This window comes from Cololabis saira, chromosome 13 (genome assembly GCF_033807715.1).
Source record: "Cololabis saira isolate AMF1-May2022 chromosome 13, fColSai1.1, whole genome shotgun sequence".
In the NCBI taxonomy this organism is placed as follows: Eukaryota; Metazoa; Chordata; class Actinopteri; order Beloniformes; family Belonidae; genus Cololabis; species Cololabis saira.
The window spans coordinates 24,200,474-24,221,738 of record NC_084599.1 but is presented as its reverse complement, the minus strand read 5'-3'; the positions used below and the strand labels follow the sequence as shown (position 1 = coordinate 24,221,738).

The window sequence follows — 21,265 nt, the reverse complement described above, 5'->3', positions numbered from 1 at the left end:
AAAAAAAAAAAGCAACACAATGATGGGTGTTGTGAGTGTGTCAGCCGTGGAGGCTTGCAGGGAGTTAAAACATTTAGATTTACACACCATTGCTTATTTGGGTGTAAATTGTGGAGTCGTGCTTTCACATGCACCCTTTTCTATCGCTCAACCACGTACATGGAGTCATACTGTGCAGATAACTGCCTGCCATTAAAGGGAATAAACAAGGCTGTAAAAGGTGGTTATGGCAAATTTTGTATAACGTGCAGGCCTTTGGTGGGCCACAATGCCTCCCTTTTCGTGACTTATTTTATTTTACGATTGGCAATCAGTAAGACGCTGTGCGCCAATGTGCTCCCCTCCCTGCCATTTTGTGAAACATTTGTTTCCACTTGCCAAAGGCCTCTGGTGCAGCGGGAGGTTTGGTGCCCCCGAAATGGCAGGTGAAACTTTCTGCTTGCCTAAATAATTTCCCAGCAGAACATTACTCTGCAAGGACAAAGTAAGGCTCAATTCAAATTCCGGTGACAGGAAACAACACGGCTATTAGCCGATAGCTCGCATTTGGGGTTTCTGAGCAGTGGTTAAGTGGCAGCCTCTCCGAGCTTGTATGGCGTGGCTTTTTCAAGGCTTCACTCATTCTGTGCTCCTCTAAAAGGCACATGGAAGAAAAGGAAGTACAAAGTGCAAAACTAGGTCATAAAAACTCATGTCTTCTGCTCATAAAACAGTTGGGTATGAAGTACTGACCTGGTTTATGATCGCTGCTTGTGTGTTTTACATCGGGCTGAAAACGCTGCTTGGGTTCTCCTGCTCGCCATCAGCACTGTGTGTTTAGCTCATTTCCAAGGTACAGCAGCTTGGGAAGAAAAAAATTCAGATATAGTGTGCTTTTCGTTTCCTTTAAAGAAAAGAAATAAAATAAAAAAATATCAAAGCTGATGCATTCGATCTCATGGAAGATTTTTAAACATTTAGAACAAAAACAATTGGAAATTGAATGAATATTCAATTTAAAATGTTTAAAAAAAATCGCTTTTTGTTCTCGCATTTTATTTTTGATATTTTCTTTTTTAATATTTTAAATTAAACACTATTAAACCAGAACACACGCGCCACACACACCACACACACACACTCTATCTCATTCTTAGCACCATCTGAACAGGACTCGTCCTTATCTGTGCACAGCTGCAATGCTCTTTGGGAAAATATTCGGTTTGTGTGTGACAGAGGAGAACCTGGGAGGCAAGGCTCTGAGCAAACAGCAGTTATTGCGGCTCTGCCATAGCAGCGGAGAGCAAGGCCTGGCTGGGAGACAGGGGGGGATCTGCGGACGTCTGCCAGGGGAAGGAGTAACGTCTCGGCTGGATTATAGCAGAGTAAAGCACATCCACACTTAAAAGCCCCCGTTCCAACAAGACAGGGCTGTTATTTTGGGATGGTGCGGGTAAATATACCAGAGTAATACATTTCTCCCGTAGAGGCTGCTGTTGTCCTTGGCAATTTTGGAAGTGAGAAAAGTTTTGCTCCCTTTTGTTTTTTTTAAATTTTTTTTCGTTTTTTTTTTTTTTTTACCTCAAAAATAATTTCATGCTGGACTGTGTGGGCGTTGCTCCGAATAGTCAGCCCGACTGTCTCTCAGAAGTGCAATCCAGGTAAGCAATGCTCAGCATTAGAATACAATTTTACTTCCGTTTGGGCGGATGGGCTTATTTCTAATTCGTCTTTCCCGGGCTGTATTCTAGATGCATGAAGGGAGTTGCATACCAATTTATTTTGAACCGCTTTCAATTTAACTGTCAAGTGTAGTGTGATACTTGCAAAGAGAAACGGCCGTGTGCGTTTCAAAGGATGGAAAAAAAGAATGAATGAAGGGAAGATTGAAAAACATATTTGCTCATTTTTGCTCATTCTTTTAATTTTTGTTTTAGGTGTGTGTTTATAATATTCACTCAGAGTTATTCAGGAAACTAACAGAGATAAGTAATTTAGTGAAAATGCTTTTTATAAAGTAACATTGATTTAATTGATTAAATACACAAATAGATTTCCTGATTCAGCTATTACTGTTTAATGCTATTGACTGCATCATTTCACATCACTTTTGTTTTTCTGAATTTGATGGCTTTGGCAGTTTGCGGGTTCGATAAATGATATTTTATTGTACAGTATTTAGTTGAGGAATGTGGAAGCTTTGTTCTTCTACTGTTAGCTGCCAAGTCAGATGGAGCTGAGCGTCTGGTCTGGGAGTTTCAGAGGAATATCACAGGCATGCTAAGTTGTGAAAAACTAAACTAATCAACAAAATAATTGTCTGCTCAACTGCCACCATGCCAGAGACGTCAAACACAGCCGAGGTTGAACAAACAATCAAATTATCTCTTAATGATTGCTCACGCTGACAGTTGAGGGCTTGTGAATCGGTCTGTTTGCTGGTGACATATGTGTTAAAGCTTGAAGTTATAAGGCAGCTCCTCATACATTCTGTGTACGTTTTAATAATCCAGATAGATATCCATCATCACCTGTAATGGAAATGTATCTTATAATGTGGGTTTTGGCACTGAAACAGAGCGAGCTGCATTAGTCTATTAATTTCCTGCAGTGAATTATGAATCCTGCTGCTTTCGTCCTCTCAGTACACTCCATGTGTGGTCCACAAAAATGTTTCTTTTTCCTCTCCAAACCAAAGTTTGCCCACCTCCTCCTCCTCCTCCTCTTCTTCCTCCCCTCTCTCTTTTCAGTCTTTTTTCTCTCTGCGTAGATAATGTCTCTGCAAATGATTTAACTGCCCTCATTGAGACTCCTTCCAGTAATTGAACAAGCAGAGACTGGGCGCTTTACTGGAAAACAATAGTCATATTATCTCAGATCTCCGCTACCACAAGATTCAACAAAACCTCGTAACAGTGTGTTGGACTGCAATTTGTTAACTTATTCAGGGGCCTATAGAAAGACTATGGTTAGCTCCTGCTTGAAAAAACAAACAAATAAATAAATAAAAGACATTTAAAAAAGAAAAATCTGAATTGTTGTCATAAGTTCTCCAGGATCTAGCACAGACTGGAGGTGATGCCTGACTGGAAGCCAGCGTCTTGGAAGAATCACATTGGGGAAAGGGGCAGCCTTGGGTGCTGTCTTTTTCTTGACTTATTACTCTGCACTTGCAGAGAAGCCTGGTAATAATTAATCTGAAACGTTCTTTCACACAGTGATAATACTTATACTAATAATTAGAAAAAAGATCTGTGCTAATTATACAATTATGTATAATTATGAAAAGGATAGGATTACCTAATTACATTAATATATGGTATATTATTAATATTATTATTATTGTTATTATTAATATTATTATTATTCATGTTATTATTATAGTTATTATTATCTAAATCCCTTTGGTCCGACGCGTTCTTGAACCCCTTATTACACTACAATAAACTACTTCAGGTTGAAATGTGTGTCTTGGGGGGATCTCTGGTTATCTTGCCACCGAGCAGAATTGACCTTGTATGTCAGAATAAGCTTTTTCTACGTTTCATACGGAGGACTCTTAGAATGAAATGGCCTTAGGAGGGGTTGTTCCTGACAGAGATGCATTGTTTCAGGCAGCCAATAAAGCACTGCACTGAGTGGCTACATCTGTGAACCTCATCTTGACTACTGCGTGGTGCTAGCAACAACACGGCAACTGTCACAGCTGCACCTGCTACTGTCTTAGTACAGAGCCTCCCTCTCTGTTGCCCACAGAGCCGTGCCACCCCTCCTGTCTGCTTAGGTCAACCGGAGTGAAGCTTTTCATGGGAAAGTATTTGAAAACAGAGGACAAAATGGGATGTGAAAACAGAAATTCTGCCCTGAGGGCTAGGATTTGATTTGGCAGGAGCTTGGATAAAAGATTCTGTCTGTAAACCTTACTGAGGTTTAACAGTGCTGCCTTGGTAAAACCCAAATAATACAGCTGATTTTTAGAGAATTTAGCCACTTACAGTAACAATGTGATATAATTGCATGTTTTTTTTCCAGAATAAAGCAAATGACAAATACAGATTATTGCTGTTGACACTTTTTGACACAAACACACACAAACACACTGCCCTGCTAGTGTATTAAGGCCATTTAGAAGATGATCTGATCAACTAAGAAGCGATTCAGGGGCATTAAAGGATTTAAAATCTCATATGCACTCGCATTTGCTGTTAAAAGTCACATCGCGTGGGTGCAACAGAATAAACAAGTCACACATCATGTACACAAAGAATACCCAAAAGACAAAAACAACATGCAAGAAACGTAGCAGAGAAATGACGACTGAATCAATTGAGCGTGATAACGCAGCCATCATGGTGTCTAGAAAAAAAAGAAAAAGATTATTGGAGGAGAAATATATGCCGAAAGGATTTTCAGCCAGAAGAAGTGATGCAACAAGTCCAGTTTCCTGCCAAATTGAAGTTAGGAGTGTGAAAAGCAGGGACACGAGGAGTGGGACTGGCGTGCACGCACATAGCGTGGGATTAACACAGATTGAGCGACAGTGGCTGGTGACTTCCTTTTACAGCTTTGCTTGTACAGCTGTGCCAGGTCTGGGCATTCAATGCTGCCTGGTGGATCCAACTCCTCCTCCACTGCTGTGGAGTGGAGGTAATGAACATCTTAAATGCTGCAGTTAAGTCACTCCTCAATATGCGTTTGTGTGCGTTTGGATGGAGATGTCAGATTTTTCATGTATTAATAATGACATTTGGAATCCTTAATATTGACACCGAAGTTCGTTTCTCTTCTAATGTGATCTCTTTGGCACCAGTGCAGGAAAAACACATATACAGACTGCCCTAATAATTCATCATGCCTCTTTCTAAATGAGGTGTGAGGCGGCTCTGCTGGTGTGAATTCTGCCATAAATCACACATGCTCTGACTGCTTTACCCATCAGGCCGACCTGTTTGTCTAATTCAGCTAGTCAGACTTGAGCAAACTGATTTTAATTGAGACGAGTGTGAGAACTGCAGCTTCCACTTCACATCTGACGTGTTATTGCTGTAAGCAAAAAGCCGCAAGACACATTTGATTTATTGAAGACATTGCTTTAATATTCAAGACTGATGTCAAAACACTAATTTTTCATTGTTTGATTAAAAAAAAGTAAGAATTCCAATCTTATTATTTGTTAGTACCGCTTCAAAGTACAACTTTCCTTTTTAGCTTCTTTTTTTTAATATCCCACTTTTTTTGCTAATCTTGTGTATTTTTAAGTACTTTTGGTATCTTTATATAAGAGGACAATGTTTTCAGTTTACAGATCACTTGATCCAGACTGAATCGGATTGAAAGAAAGAAAAAAAAAAACAAATTTGAAGACATCTTGGTTTTTCCTTTTGCAGCACAAAGTTAGATAACATAATAATTTTCCTGAAAGGTAACATATTTCTATAACAAAATGTTGGATACTTTATTGGCCTGGTTAGGGCTGGATGTGTATGATTCAGTAAACAGTGATTTTAAATTTGGTCATGCATCAGGTTTTGTGCAGTGTCATTTTGTCTGCTGCAACATAGAAACCTTTGGATGACTTTTTCATTTTTGGAGACAAATAATACTCATTGGTCGCTATATGCCAACATTTAGAACAAAACCAAACATATTTTTAAACTCCACCCATCTATTATCTACACCCGCTTATTCCTCTTTAAGCCCACTGTCTGCTGTAACCGATCCCGGCTCTCTTCGTGCAAAAGGCTGTGGTACACCCTGGACAGGTCGCCATTGCTTTTAAAATCTGTTAATGGAAAACGTGTCCGGTCAAACACAACAGAACTGGGCGTATGGAGGCAGGCAAGCATTTGTATGTCCTTTTGATTGATTCAACATCAAAGCAGCCTTTTTAATGGTGACCACATATAAAGCTCAGCGCTGCACCAGCACTCAACAAAAGCGTCTGTGTTTGGTAACAAGTTTCATTTTTAGTTTCAGCATCTGCAGCTGAACCAAAGTGTCAAATGCGTTTCTGTATTGGTTGAAGAAAATATGCAAAACAAAATCTGTATAAAGGAGACAGTCACAGAAATGTGTGCATATTTTTTGTCATTACAAATAGCCAGTAGAGAGTCCATCATTCATCAGTCTGAGCTGGTATCTGGGGAGTGTGGAGTGAACTGACAGGCAGCTCCTCTAGCCATTACCAACTCAAGCGTAGGCGAGTAGCTGTAGCTCCAAGAGGCCGAGACCTGCCTAAACAGCAGGAAACATTTTCTCTGTGGGGCTTGGGAACACATCTCTGAGTTTGTATATTTTGTTTAGATACTCAGCATCACTTTAGAAGATCTACCTAAGATTAACATTTACTCTATCAATGCGAGTGCTGAAATGTAGCGACCAGACACCACAGCTGAGTCCACCAGTCGGCAAGAGGTGGTGAACGTGGCAGACGCTGCAACACCTTCTCACTTTACTTTTTACAGCAGGGGCAGAGAAAAGGATCTTTTATTCTCTCACCTGAGCGTAATGGAAACAGTGCAGCAGCAGCAGCAGCAGCAGCAGCAGCAGCAGCAGCGAGAGGGGTGTGCCGACTTTACCTAGGGACGAAAGGGCCATTTTCCTTAAATCTGTGCCACAAGATTTTCACAGGTGCATATTTAATATTTAAACACTGAAACAAAACTCAAACCTTTTGAGCCGGAACAGAAAATGTCTCATGAGGCTCCACAAGATTCCAACAACTGCAGCATGCGGTAATGGTCTCAAACAGAAGTGCTAATTGTCGCTGTAGATATTTTGGTCTACATGACGCAGAAGGATAAGAGGGAAAATATTCACAGAACGTGACTGAATATTTATTAGTCATAGACATGAAATTTTCCTTTGAAGTTGGAGTTTATTGCTGCTTTTAACTGGAAGTTGTGATCTCCTATTTTTCTTTTTTTTTGGACTGAATAGCATTTCAGTAAACCATGAACTGCAATCAAAGACACTGCTGGTGAATGCTTTGATTCGTTTTATTCATCCTTAAAATCATTATGTCTTAACTGAATCATTTATTTCAGAAGTGCTCAGATACGTATAGCTGCTGTCCCTTGTGAGAAGTGTTAGGTTGCACCTGCTCAGTCATGTTGTCTTTAACTGCTTTTTATCATTTTCAGTGGCAGATTGTTTTTCCTTTTTTTTCTGTATAATGATCACTACAGTGAACACCTACTCAGAAGATAGTATATGCATATGTTTGAATGGTTTAGTTTTACACTTCTGTTTCATTTCCAAATGATGCAAATGAAATGACATTCAAGGATTTTTTTCTGCATTTGAAAGCTTAAATCTAACAAACGAAATTGGAAATATTTATGTTAAAATTTTAAGCAATTTCCAAACTTTTTCTCCCCATTACGCATAAGAATACATTCACTTGGGAGTAAAAATACAGTTTGATCTTGTCGTCATTAATTGCGAAAGTATAACATGATGTCCACGGGTGTGGATCAATAAGTAACTTACTCAAAAAACAGCATGGTTTTGGTCATTTGTGTAGGTAAGGGTTACATTCCTTCTACTACACAAGGTGACGCTGCAAATATCAACTGAATCAGTGTTGAAGGAAGAGATATCACATTTGGAGTGAAATTCAAAAAGACAATAGAAAAGTTTATCATGTTGCACACAAAGTTATTGTTGATTGTTGTTTGACTGAAACAAGCAAACTAATTTTACAATATAATCCAACACCCATAGTGACATTAAAATATCATTTACGCAGCAAAATAAATTATCCACTAATGTTGAATTGTGCTCAGAAACGGTGCTGATACTTGCCGTTGCTCTGCAGAACATCTTTTCCTCTCTCTCTCTCTTGTCAACGCAGTACTTTCTCTTTAAATATGGGACTTTGTTATCGCACACATTTCATATTTATAGTAAGTCTTCCACTCCTGTTAATATTGTGTGCAACTTAAACTGGAGCAATTACACTTGAGTGCATTACCTATGCAGACGTACTCAGATTAAAATCTATGCCTCGTGCTACCAACGTGGCAGTTCAATGGTGCGACCTGTGCTGAAATCCACTATTGTCTGGCAAAGAACAACATCGGTCAGCCTTTAAAAATTTGCCTGGGAATATGAATCCGTTTGGTATTCAAAAGAGGAGGGTCTTAAGAAAGGGAGATAATTTCCCAGGGAATGTTTTATCGCAGTCCGCTCCACGGCCTCCTGTATCTGCATGCTCTCTCTCCTTGTGTCTTTAGATTCTCTGACTTTGGTCCAGTTATTCAAAAATTCAACAAAAGAAAGCCCTGTTTGTTTCCTCCCTCCTTTCCGTTATCACAAAAGAGCAAACACATATTGAACATACACAAGGTGCAGGAGCAGTGATTGCTGCATCTGCCGTCCTACGGTGGGTGGCGGGGGGCGATAACATAAGCCCCGGATCCATTTACATATATATTTTTTTTTTAATCAAGCTGAACCTGAATCGTGGTCAGTTGGGAGCAGAGGAACATTCTTGAAGGGAGATATTTTTGCCCATAACGAACGTTTATTATCATCTGTCTCCTGAGGCATGGCCACGTGTTTAGATTTGGACGAAGGCGAAGCTTCACAGCATTACTCTCGTGTGTATGTAAGCTGAATCAAGTGTTTCTTTAGTGGCATTTCACATTAAACTGTAATTCAACTTTTCCCCCCTATAATTTAACCCAAAACAAAAAAAAAAATCTACTCATTCCCAAAGAGGGCTAGTCCTTTGAACCACAAACAGGCAGGAGTGAGAACCTATTGCACCTTAGTTATAAAAGTGGGGGAGTGGAATGAGCCAATCTGAGCTTGTTTGCATCACAATCCTCCTCACAGTGCTGATGTTATGCAAATGCGTGCTGTGAAGAAGACTGAGGCCACGTTTACACGTAGCCGGGTATTTACAAAAACGGATATTTTCCCCTCTACGTTTTCAAAAAAATCCTCGTTTACACGGACCCGCATGAAAACGCTCTTAACGTCATGCCAGCCAATCAGAATCCTGGAAAAACATCAACAAATGACACGTGTGTAACTTCCAGTTAAGGCTGATTTATGGTTCCGCGTTACACCAACGCAGAGCCTACGGCGTAAGGTACGCGGCGACGCGCACGTACGATGCGCGTCGCCGCGTACCCTACGCCGTCGATTTAACGCGGAACCATAATTCAGGCTTCATGCTGCTGGCTGACGCGCTCACAGGCTTGAATGAGCAGGAGGCTACACGGGGGGGGGAGAAAGTTACTTTTAAGTGTGACTTTAGAATATAAAACAGGTAAAATACAAGAAAATATTGACGGTGGCCAAACTAATTGTAAACACAGGTCGCACACATGACGCTGGTGAGTTTCTGGTGCATAATGTGACGTTCTGAAGCTTAAATCTCCGTTTTCCTCCGTTTTCCTCCGTTTAGACGCAAACGTGAAAACGGAGTTTTTGAAAATCTCCACTTTGGCCGGAGTTTTCAGAAATGATCGTTTTTGGGGGCTTTGAGCTGCGTTTACGTGTAAACGAACGGCCAAAACGCATGAAAACGCCTCCGTTTTAGTAAATACCCGGCTACGTGTAAACGGGGCCTCAGCCCTAAAAACTGTGCTCTCTCTTTTACAGCAGAAGGTGGGGAGAGGGCAAGGAGCACCGACAGCATGATTGCACGAGGAACTTTAATGAAGCAGCTTGAAAAATTCAAAGCAACTTGATTCCTTCACTCTTGTCTTATTGCTGTGTAGACATGTGGCTTAGCTGCTTCCTTTTTCTTTCTTTCTTTTTGCCCCAGACAGTTTTATCCTCTTTACATTTTTGTTGAAAAGATATTTCACATTATGGTGCAGCAGAGCATGTGAAGCATTCATCTCTGAACTGTAGCGCAAATGCATTTTTGACATTTTCTGTGTCTTTGGGGAAAAAAGGCCAAATATACCTTAATCAGATATATCCAAGCACTCACGTGGAAGTATTGAGTGAAGATTTAGGGCTGACAGGTGATTGCATACAGGAAAGACTACACCCACTTTCTTTCGTCTGAGCTTCCTGACAAGACACATGCTATACCTTGTTTTAGCTTGACATACGCCGCTTCCGCTGCCTGACAAAGGCATTCCTGCCATCTTCCAGATTGAAAATAGATATGGCATCGCTGGGGTAGAAATGCACCAGCAGAATACTTTGCATTCACTCCACTGCTGGAATAATTTTTATAGTATTGCTTTAGCTGTTTAGGTTAAAGTTCTCGTCTTGTTTTCCGCTTTAGTGAAAAGTGAGCTCATGCAGCGCTGCTTATTTTGACTGCATCTGTCCTTTCTCTGAGCCACAGGAAGGTTAAAAGCCTCAATTAGACACTGAGCCAAAGGTGGGCCACATCATTGATGATGCTTCTAAGAATTAGCTCCCCCTCAAAATTCTAAGTATCTATGAAAGACAATCATTTTTCTCCAAGCTGTGGCGATTTGGAGATTTTCCTTTTAAGATGTATCGTTTGAGTGACGTTCAATGCAATGATAAGGTGAAGCCTGTTAAAACCATTATTAAACTATTGATTCTGGCAATTAAATAGCCAATGATAAAAGTGGGGGGCATTGTTGAAGGGGGGAAATAAAGAATAAAGAGCTTTTGGGGCTTATAGACAATGGAAATGATGAGTTTTCTGAAATAGGCTGCGAGACAATATCACAGCTGAGCTTTCGATTAATTCAATGATTTGCTTTATAACAAATCTTTTGTCCAAAGTAAAGAGAAAAACATTCACATTTTTTTTGTGATTTTTTTATTTTTTTTTGTCTCAAAGATAATTGTGCAGTTTTCCTTTTGTTTCTCGTTGCCGAGATGGACGACAACACACGGTGGATAAATGGCTTACGCTCCCACTTTCTCCCCTCCCTTTTAAAACGCGTCTCTCACAAGTCATCTTCTCCGTTACCTTCGCTATGTTTTGTGTTGCTGCCCACCACCTGAAAAATTAATCATCCTGTTTAATAACGCCTCATGATCACAGTGCATTATTGATGGTGAGGTTCTTAATCGAAAGGATAGAGCTGGGTTTTTTTAACCATTTGGCTGCTCATTTTGAGAAGGGGGAGGGAATGGGGTCACAAAAGCTGCTTACTGGTGGCTATCCGGTTAAATACAGCGCGTTATCATCATGTACTAAAACCCCGTCCTGGCTTTCCAAAGGATGTAGGTCCCTTTCCTCCAAAACAATCATGGTGTTTTAGATGAGTAGTGACGCAGAAGATACAGAAGGAGCAGAAGACACAAAGACATCATGAATGACTCAGTGCTTGAATCCCCAAAGTTTTGTATTGCAGTCTTTTTTGGTATCTACTTTGTCATTTTATTACTATGCCTTTTTTTCTGATTTTCAAGTTTATTTTTAGCAACAAAAAAAAAACAAAAAAAAACAAACAATAACAACAATTGAACAATGAACTCAAGCTGATATTGAGAAGATGAGTTTATGAAAGCACCAGGGCTAAATGCCGAGCTCATTCTGTTTAATCCTTGACTTGTTTAGGGTTATTTGTCCATGGCAAACTGGAACACACAACAAATGTGTCTTTCATCGTGTCCTTATGTGTTCTGTAGGCATCAACTCTTCAAAGTATTCATGAGCACCTACTAATTTGATTGCGTTGCTGGACAGAGGAGTATACACTCCATACTGCTTTCTCTCTGGGTGTTTTCAAGGTGAATCATAGCGTGTCAAGGACTTATTGGACTTGATTGGCAGGTTCTATCACCATGAGATGCCCATATAATGGCAGGGTTCCCATTCCTGACCTGCCCATTTATCTTGCTGTATTAATGTCAGCCTATTAATTCCTAAGCAGAGGAACATTTGGCAGAGACACCGTTTAACTGTCCTGGCTGAATTATTCTTATCTGAACAAACCTGAAAGGAATAGTTTTGTGCTATCAGCAAGTGGAAATGACATTTTGAAATTTCATTCGAGATAATCCACTTCACTTCCCGGTACAACATCAAAATTAGTACAAAAAAAAATGTATGGAACCTGTATTAAAACTTTACTTCTTTGGCAAATCATCCGGCTTTAATCCATGTAGACAGACAGGTGTAGGTATCTTTAAGTGCTAATAGGATTTTTGTTGCATTGCTTACACAAGAAGGAGACTACGGTTTTTAATACATATTGAAGAAAAGGGCGAGAGCAACAAAGGTCTTTGAATACAGTTACAAATATCACGTGGGCCTAAAAAAACTCATTATACATAGACATTCTTCAATAAGGGAGTATTCACTGACAAAGGTTAGTCTCATGCATTTAAAATGCTGCTCTTTTGTCCTTCTCTGGAATTTTGTTTTTGACAATGTGTCGATTTCAGGGGATGTATTGACGTGCTTAAGTGTTTCAGGGTTTGGCCCATGATAGCCTTGGTTAGTAGCCATATGTCCCGACCAGTGGGGAGTGCTCTAATCGATTAATTGAGTGGCTCATAAAAATGATGAATAGGGTAAACGCTAAGAGCAATGAGCAGGACCAGCACCACGCGAATGTCACGCGCCCTGACTGAGTGACTGACTGCATTTTCTGTGGAAGTGTGGCTTGCTTCAGAGGGAGGCGATGATTCATTTAACCCAAACAATATGATCTACATCATCCGAAACCTTTACTTTTATTTGCTTAGGGATTATGAAATGCCTTTGATAGTACCTCAAAATCATAAATGATAGTGAGCTGGTGTAATTAAAAAGGATGTGAGAAGTCCCACTGGAGACGCTGTCTTAATCAGACACGTCTCTATAAATGCACAATAATATGCTATATACAAGTTTGATAATAATAAAGGATGAAAGACTCCTCTACTCCAACAACCATCTTCACACCATTGCCAGTGTTGTGTGTCAGCAGCCACCCCCACCGCCGCTGCTGCGCTGCCTTGTTGCCCAGCGTATATGTCTGACTTGGTATTTCACTGGTTTAGCTCCTGTCAGGGCCCGGCCAGTGTTTGGAGCACCACAAGTCACGCAGGGATTTTTTGGGTGTCACTCAGCTCCTCTGGCCTTCTGTGCTGCTCTCAATCAATCGCTCAGCAGAGGAGTCAGCCTCTGATTCCTCGCTGCCCCATATCTGACTCAGCGGGGCTCCAGACTCATCTGATCACCCGCCCCATCTCTCCACGCTGGAGTGTGAATTTTCTGATTTGCCCTTGCAAATTGTACATCTTCAGCAGTGTCAAAGCAGGAACCCAATAGCTTTTGGAAATATATTTCCTCCAAAGCTGAGACTGAATATTTCTTTTTTTTTTTTTTTTTTTTTTTTTTGACTGAGTCCTCTGTCCCAAGATATTTTCCCCTTCAAAATGGGAATCAGAAACGGAGATAACAGGAGTCTTATAGTGTGTATGAATTCATGTATGAGGACGCTGTTAGAAAAACCCAATAAAAAGGAAATGTGTTTGCCAGGTTTAAATTGCGGTGGCATGTTGCTTCTTATTTAGATTTCAGCTAAATCTTTGGCCCCGCGTTTCCCCTCCTTTGCATCCCTGTGATGTTTTGTGACAATTAACATCCCGGCTCTTTCTTAGGTTTGTTGGAAGCTCAGGGGGTAATTCAAGGGTCAAGCAAGGCTTGCAAGCTGTCACTCTTTAATTGTAGCTCAGGTCTCCCTCCCCCCACTCAAGTTTTTTTTTTTTCTTCTTTCAATCTCTCCGAGCTTGTTTTAAAGAAAAGCCCCGCTCTTCCTCTATTTTCCTGTGGTCCTCTAACAGTCAGAGAGGGACAACTGGGAGCTTTGTCTAAGAAGCCTAACATTCTTTTCACATCTGCCTCTTGTTTTCAGACCCCCACCGCATTTAAATTTCAAACTGTCCAGAATCAGCCCTCCTCCTCTGCCCTCCCCTTTAATAACCCCCTTCCTTAAAGTTGCTAAGCCTCTTCATTTTTCTTAAGAAGACCAACTGCTCCCTCATTCACAATTTTGTCTCTCAATTGTTGACTATAAAGCTTTCTATTGTACTCTGAGTATATGCAAGGCACATATGTTTAAAGCTGGTGGGCCAACGCCTCGGTAGCCCTCATCTCTCCTCCTGTCCTCATTTCTCAGGGTACTTAAACATGTTTCTGAAGTGTCTTCAGATTAAGCCAAAACAGTGTTGTGCCCGCTGAAATTTTAGCAATCTGGGCTTTGAAATGACAGAACATGCATGACACAGTCATGTTTGATGAGTTAGAAACCACCTGTGTTGGTGTTGATGATGTTGATGTTGATGATGATTATGATGATGATGTAAATGTTGATCTTCCTTCACTACTTCATGCACATTTTGAACAAATGAACACATGGTTGCAGAGATTAATACTTGTTCAATGCGTCGCAGCCGAGAACTGAGCAAGAAAACGCCAAGGTGGGTTTGCCGGCAGTTTCTGTTAAGGCGGAGAGACAAAATGGAAACCCCCTGCTGAGAGGGGAGACCTCAACGCGTTTAATGAGGAGAACGGCAGTCAGACAGTCTTCCTCCAGTGTGTGCCTTTGGTGTCTCAGCATGTTAAACACTCCCAGCATGATACAAAATATATTAAAGTATAGTACTGTTATCATCGATTTACAGAACACCCGTCCCCGTGTACAAGGAATCTACATCCTGCATGTCTTTCATCACAGGGGGTCGGTACTGCCTTCAAGGCAAAACCGTTTGCAGCGTCTCGTCTTTTGTCTCCAACATTCTGACACAAGGCCTGTTGATTGTGCTTCCTCATTTCTACATTGTGTTTTGATGAAAAGGAAGAAAGAATAATCATACTGATTCTACGTTGGTGTCTCAGAATGAGGCTCACAGTGATCAGTTTATACATAAAACAATTCACCTTCAGCCACACAAAACACACAAACGCAGACATTTTTAAATGCAATTCTGGACGTAATTAAGAAGTAATTGCTTCTTAGGTATATTTCATTAGCTAAATGGAGGAATAAACTACGAGACAATATTTTGCATCAATAAAAAGGCAAATCTTATTTAATCAAAGACGTGCAAGAATTAACAGTTTAAGCCCTGCAAAAGCCAATTTCTATGAAAGTGAAAATGCCTTGTTTCAAGAAGATGATAAGACCTTTTTAGAAGGTGTTTCTAGTTTTAAGATTGCCAGTCAAGACATTCTTTCTTCTCCCAGTGGCAAATATATTTTTGTTCAAAATAAGACATTTTAACTGGATTTATGGAATATTAGGCTCATTTCTAAAGGGGCAGTTTGAGTGAAACTGGGTGTACAAACACTCGAGTACAGTCAGGAGATTCATCCAGGTGATCTTACTTATTTCACGTTTGCAAACAGAGTGAGCCTTCCAAAACATCTTATTATTGGGTTAGTCTGACTGGAACCGTAAGTTTAAAATGCACGTAAATGTGTCAGTCCAACTAAGTTCAATTACTAAATTGAACTTAACCAAACTTCTCATAGTCAGACCCAGTTAATCAGTTTGAAATTGCATGTAAATGTTCATATATAATGTTCATCTGGACTGAAATTGGCTTTCTTGCTCTGGGCTCTGAGCTGCACAGTTCATGCTCCAGACCTCTGCAAAAAACTGGTAAGTAAGTAAAAATGCCTTCTTTTAGTCGTGTTTGCAAGTTTTAAGAATTATAGTCAAGAAAAATGTTTTAACCCCATTGACAGATATTTAAAATGACACTTAAATGACACAACTTTTGGAATATTAGGCTCATTCCTCAAGGGGCTGTTTTTGAAGTTTGAAAGAATCTAATGGGGTGGGGGGTACTATTACAAAATGTACAACGTTGTGAGTCTTTCTAGTTCACTGTTGAACATTTTTCCAATTTGTTTTCTCCAGGTAAAGCAAAGCTTTATCTGTGACTTTAGTGGGTGGTGTATCAGGTCAGCTGGAAAAGCCCAATGCTAACAAGCTGAAAGCAGGCATTCTCTCCACCTGTCATGGCTGAGTCTGATCTACTTTGTTGTCCCTTCGTGTTCTCATATTGGGAGAAACAAAGGAGTCCAATTAAACCATCTAGTCAAATAATGACCATAGTTAGACTACACTGTGCATGTAAACATACTGAATACAAGCATAGCAGGGTTTTCACAGAATGACTCAGATGCAGAGGGACCACAATTCATAAAAGGACTGGCAGCGTGGGCGATGACATTCAAAAGTATTAGTTACCCAGACAAATTATGTGTTGATTATTATGGGATGTTTAAACTATCTGAACTCTTTTTTTTTTTTAAATCTATATCATCCGTATATTACTGTACATGACAACGGAGGGACTGAACAAGACTATTAATGATCACATCTTAATGCTTGTGAATGCATGTGTGATCCAAGTCTCCCTTCCTAAGTGGACAAAACAGTGGGGGCTAAGACTTTGTATTTACGGATGAAGACTCTTAAGCTTGTATATGCGAACGATAAATCTTTATCATGGAGACAATCAGCTTATGGTCTCATTATACTGTATGGACTTTGACTGTCAGTGTGAGGCACTTGCCTGATAAATTTAATTGGTGTCACATACACAGATGAAAAAGGGGCCGGGTTTTGTGGGAGTCCAATACGTACGGTCTCTGCGATCACCTTTCATTTGTCAAGCCTCATGACTGCACATCATTCCACAGAAACTAAATACACTGCGCCCGTGTGTGTTCTGCTCCTGTTAACCTCTTTTAAATGGCTGTAAAATTAGAGGTCTCAGGTGAGGAGTAATGTCATAGCAGATGAGCTGATTATGGCAGGTTTAATTATAACTTTGCTGGCTAATGTGTGCACTCGGCATGTTTCCTCCGTGATGAATTATTACACTGTCTGAGAACTCAGACAAAATAGATCAAAGATCCTTCGGGCACTGGTTATCCTCCGGTGTGCAGGAGAAGCTGGGTCGTGCAGTTCTGACAATACACGACAAACAAAACTCCTCACTGTCTTCTCAGTTGTATGTTCTTGTTAACCACTAGCGTGATGGATAACATTCAGTCCCTTGAATCTTAACTAACAATCTCAGGCTGGAGATGCACACACACACACACACACACACACACACACACACTCTCTCACACACATACAAAAAAATGGAATGTTGTTTTTGAATGTGCTAAAAAAGAAGAAAGAAAACAGTTTCTAATGGGGTCCTATGTGCCTTGTTGCCAGAGTGATGCCATATCCCATGGTGAATGTGCTAATGGTTCATGGGAGTGAGAGAACTGAGCTTAACACGGCAGTGTAAACACACAGACAAAAGGGAGCCGTTAGCAGTGTGAAACGCATGCCTGGGCGCGCAGGTAGGCATTAGGTTTCACCCTACACAGCTCCATGACAGGGAGGAGGCCATTTGCTTTTGTAGTGAAAGAGAGCAAAACAAACTTTCAGACTGGTACTACAGAGATGGGTATGGATGAGGTGAGGAGAGAGGAATTCTGGTTTGGAGACATGTGAGGGAGAAGGCGGAGAGGAAGGAGGCTGGAGAGATAAGGTAGTTTGTTGTTAGTCATAATACGGAGAAGTGACCATTTGTTTGGTGGAGTTTGTTTGCTTTGGGAACGGGGGTGGAGAGTGGCACACAATCTCCACCAGACTGAAGCAGTCTGATCCGGTAGAACAGAAATGACAGTAAATTTACTTAAATGTATAATCGAGTCGATATGAATACGTTACCTCCAATATTTTACACGACTGTAATTTGGTAGTGCAAACTGCCTGAAAGTAAGCAAATGTTGAAATAACCTGTGAAGAAAAATTTTTCTCCATTCATGGACAACAATAAAATGAATGTGAGGCAATTTGTCTGTAATAGATCTGATGAGATCTTTGTTTTTTCTTCGACAACTCTGCCATTTACTGTCATTGTGGGCTCAATTTACAGCGAGTATCATATTGAGATGTAGATTAATGTTCTCAAATGGTTCCCAAGTTTATAGTTGTAAATTACATTTTGTAACTCTGGAATAAAATGTGCCTCGAAAATTCAAGTTAGTGAAGCAAAAGTTAAAGGCAATAATTCCCTCAGCCTTCTCACTGAACAGTTTGAGTTGTCATCATCAGTTCAAGGTATAAATATCAAATTTTGGCCCCGTATTAATATAGGGCCAACATTTCCACGCACGACCTCTGAGCCGCACAGTTGTAAACAGATGTTCACAAAGGCATTCATGTTTTTCATTTCGTTTTATAAAAAGCATCATTAGTTAACTCCCCCTGAAAATACAAAATTTGGCAACACACAAACATATCCTTTTTATACCCACATACACAAACTTGAATGTCTCAGGCAGATTGATTTCACAGGGTAGTAAAACTGATTTACAACTACAAACTCTGGAAGCATTTGGGGACATTAATATACAAGCTCAAAATCTTATTTGACTTTAATGTGAACCCATAAGTTTGCATCTGCTATGTGTTCTTACAGTTTTCACATCATATCAGTTCGGATTTGATCAGTTCTTGACGCACCTCTTTCAAGGAGTGTCTGACTTTGAGGCAAATGTTTTGGAGCGCAATCCAGTCTATATTTTAAAATGATGAGCCATTAAGATACAGCTATTGATTACTGTTACTTAAAAATCCCTACTGAAATGTGATTTTGTGCTCTGGGATAGTCAAAGAGCATAAAGGGTATAAACTAGGCGTAACAATGCTCTTTATAATGGATGGAGAAAATAATACTGGACACAGCGCTGATCAGATTAGCATGACTTGGCTAAAGAGTAAAGCATAAAAGGACACAACGAGCCACATCTGCTTCTCGGCAGAGATTGTTCCACCCTGTTCACACTCCGCCCCTCCTCCTTCCCTGCCAGTGAAATGGTTAACATTCAGCTGCCATTAAGGGATTTCCCGACTCAGGATTATTGACCCTCTGGGTTTATTTTTGTAGTGTGCTTGGGTTTTTAGTGTTTCACGGCTTAAAGTTTGTCACATCCCTCACATGCAACATCAAGTGCCTTGTGAGGGGAATGTTAACAGGTGACTTCTGTGAAACTGCGCATTTAACAGCTGAAGTGAATGTTTCCTTTGGTCTGCTTCACAGGTGAGAGGATCAATGATGAGCATCTCTGAGACCAGTTGGTTTGGACTTCTCTAATCATAACCCGGTAGTCACTCCACAAACCTGCCAATAATCATCCGAACCTGTCACCATGGCATGCCCCCTGAGGAGACTGCACACCTTCTGCTGGTTTCTCATCACTCTAGCTCAAGTTCACTCCACAGAGGGTAAGCACAAACACCTACATATTAAAGTCTGATCTTAAATTGTTTAGCTAAAGCATGCAGTAGTATCTTATGAATATTTACTATTTAATGCTCACTGGAGAGCCCAGTTTTTGTGTTTTTGTTGTTGTTGTTTTTTTTTGTGGTCTTATTTAAGAATTTATCAAAAACAGTAAAATTGTGACCCGAGCCAAATCTGCTCCTCTGTGTGCAGGCACTGCTTAATGCAGTTTTGAGGGCAGTGGGCACAGACGGACGGGGGATAATCTTGAGAGGTTTCATTAGTTGGTAAATTGTGATTTGTCTGAGATTTTATGCTTGAAAGCGTCAGTTGTTCCCAGTGGTATCAGAGCTTGATGTTTCTATAAATTCCTCACTTTAAACGATCTGTCTCATAACGGGTACGCACAGATTTCACACGTCTAAAAAACCTACAGCTTCAATGTATCAACATCGTACTTCATTTAGATTTGATTAAATCATTCTCAGCTTTTATTGGAGCCACAAGATTTATGCGCTCAAGCAGTTTCTCATAAAGTGCATCCTGCACGTATTGGGGTTTAACCACAAGAGCAAAGGTGAATTTCAAACTTTGTTTGATGCTGGGATTTGGAGTGAGTCAATGTTGGCATTTTCTTAGTGTAATAAAAGATAAGGCAGTAAAGATTGGTTCCAAAGTTCAACTGCTCACTATACTTGCCTTATTGGCTCAGTAGTAAAACTCAAGAAGGCAAAGAAATTATTTATCAGCATGCAATAATCATGTATAACACACTGGCACAAAATGTGAGGCCATTATCACCTGAATATGAACTGGATTCCAAAGGTTCTCTCATGAAAATAAAAAAAAGTCACATTTGAGGACTATGTAATCACTGAAGGTTTCAGTGGATTCAGTGAAATGAAAAACAAAAGTGGCCAGACAAAATCATATGCTTTCCATTAATATCAATACTTTGATCAAATATGTGACAACCTTAAACATCTGCAGAGATCAAAGTTTTCAACTTTGAGACTTGTGCATCTGCAAATCAGCAAATAATTCTATTTAAAGAGTGTGAAAGATAGTAACCCCCAGCGAAGGTTTCATTTTCACATTGCATTGCCTCTGGTATTCAGCAGGCGCTCCTCAGAATTCAGTTGGCTGAGCTTGTAAGGTTTTTAAGGCAAGTAAACTCCACACTGTGAACCCCTAATATATGTTCAAGGCACATCTACCTAGGGGATGTAATAGGGCCAACTTTATGTGTAATAAGAGTAATGTGCGTCAAAGGCGGGGCATCGGCAGTCTAAGCTGTCCCCAGCCAAATGGAAAGAGTAAGCACAGCACGCCAGGAGGAAATGTCCACTGCTAATCAGGGAAAAGAAAATACAACAAAGAAATAAACCTGCTTATTGTCATGACATGTTTAATTAATCTTTTTTTTTTTTTGCTTGTTTGATAGTATTCCCCTCCACTGTCTTTCTTCTTTTCTTTTTTTTGTTGGATTTGAGTCACTAAAATCAGCCCAGAAACAGTTCATTACAACAATATCCCCAAGTAAACATGCTTCATTAAACTGCCTCTACTCCTAATATCTTTTTAATGCTTTTTTGTAATTGAATTAAATGGGTTAGTGGGATACTTAGAATAGTTTACTTTGTTCTTTTTTCCCCTTTTTTTATATATCTGAAGGACGATAAACACAAACAGACACTACACACACACACACACACACACACACACACACACACACACACACACACACACACACACACACACACACACACACACACACACACACACACACACACACACACACACACACACACACACACACTCTGACTTGCTTTTCTATACATCCTCCATTTGAATCCCCTTCTTGGGCTACTTTCTCATTTTACTCACTGCATTTGTATGACTTTCATCTCTTTTTTCTTTCTCTTGCTCACATCTTAACCCTTAAAAATTGCTTGTTTGCATAAGCAGTCCCAGCATTCAGTAGCATTAGTTTCTAAAATTGATTTGTGTTATGATTTGAATCATGCTGTATTTATAGAGCATTGTGTTACCCTGAGGCCCAGGGCCTTTCAAACTAATGATATGGAATTACCTT

The 21,265-nt window shown here is 40.1% G+C and overlaps 1 protein-coding gene across 34 annotated transcripts in view; it reads left to right on the top strand.

Moving 5' to 3' along the window:
• The window catches only part of adgrl2a (adhesion G protein-coupled receptor L2a), a 91,928-nt gene that overhangs the window by 3,379 nt on the left and 67,284 nt on the right, over positions 1–21,265 (top strand). For 33 of the 34 annotated variants that reach the window (XM_061738426.1, XM_061738427.1, XM_061738399.1 and 30 more), the window contains exon 2: positions 18,988–19,172. In XM_061738426.1, coding sequence (XP_061594410.1) covers positions 19,097–19,172 — 76 coding nt within the window. In that variant the 5' untranslated portion in view covers positions 18,988–19,096. Of the gene's footprint in view, positions 1–1,568; positions 1,641–18,987; positions 19,173–21,265 lie in introns of those variants that run through there. The other variant, XM_061738393.1, reaches the window with a different exon arrangement.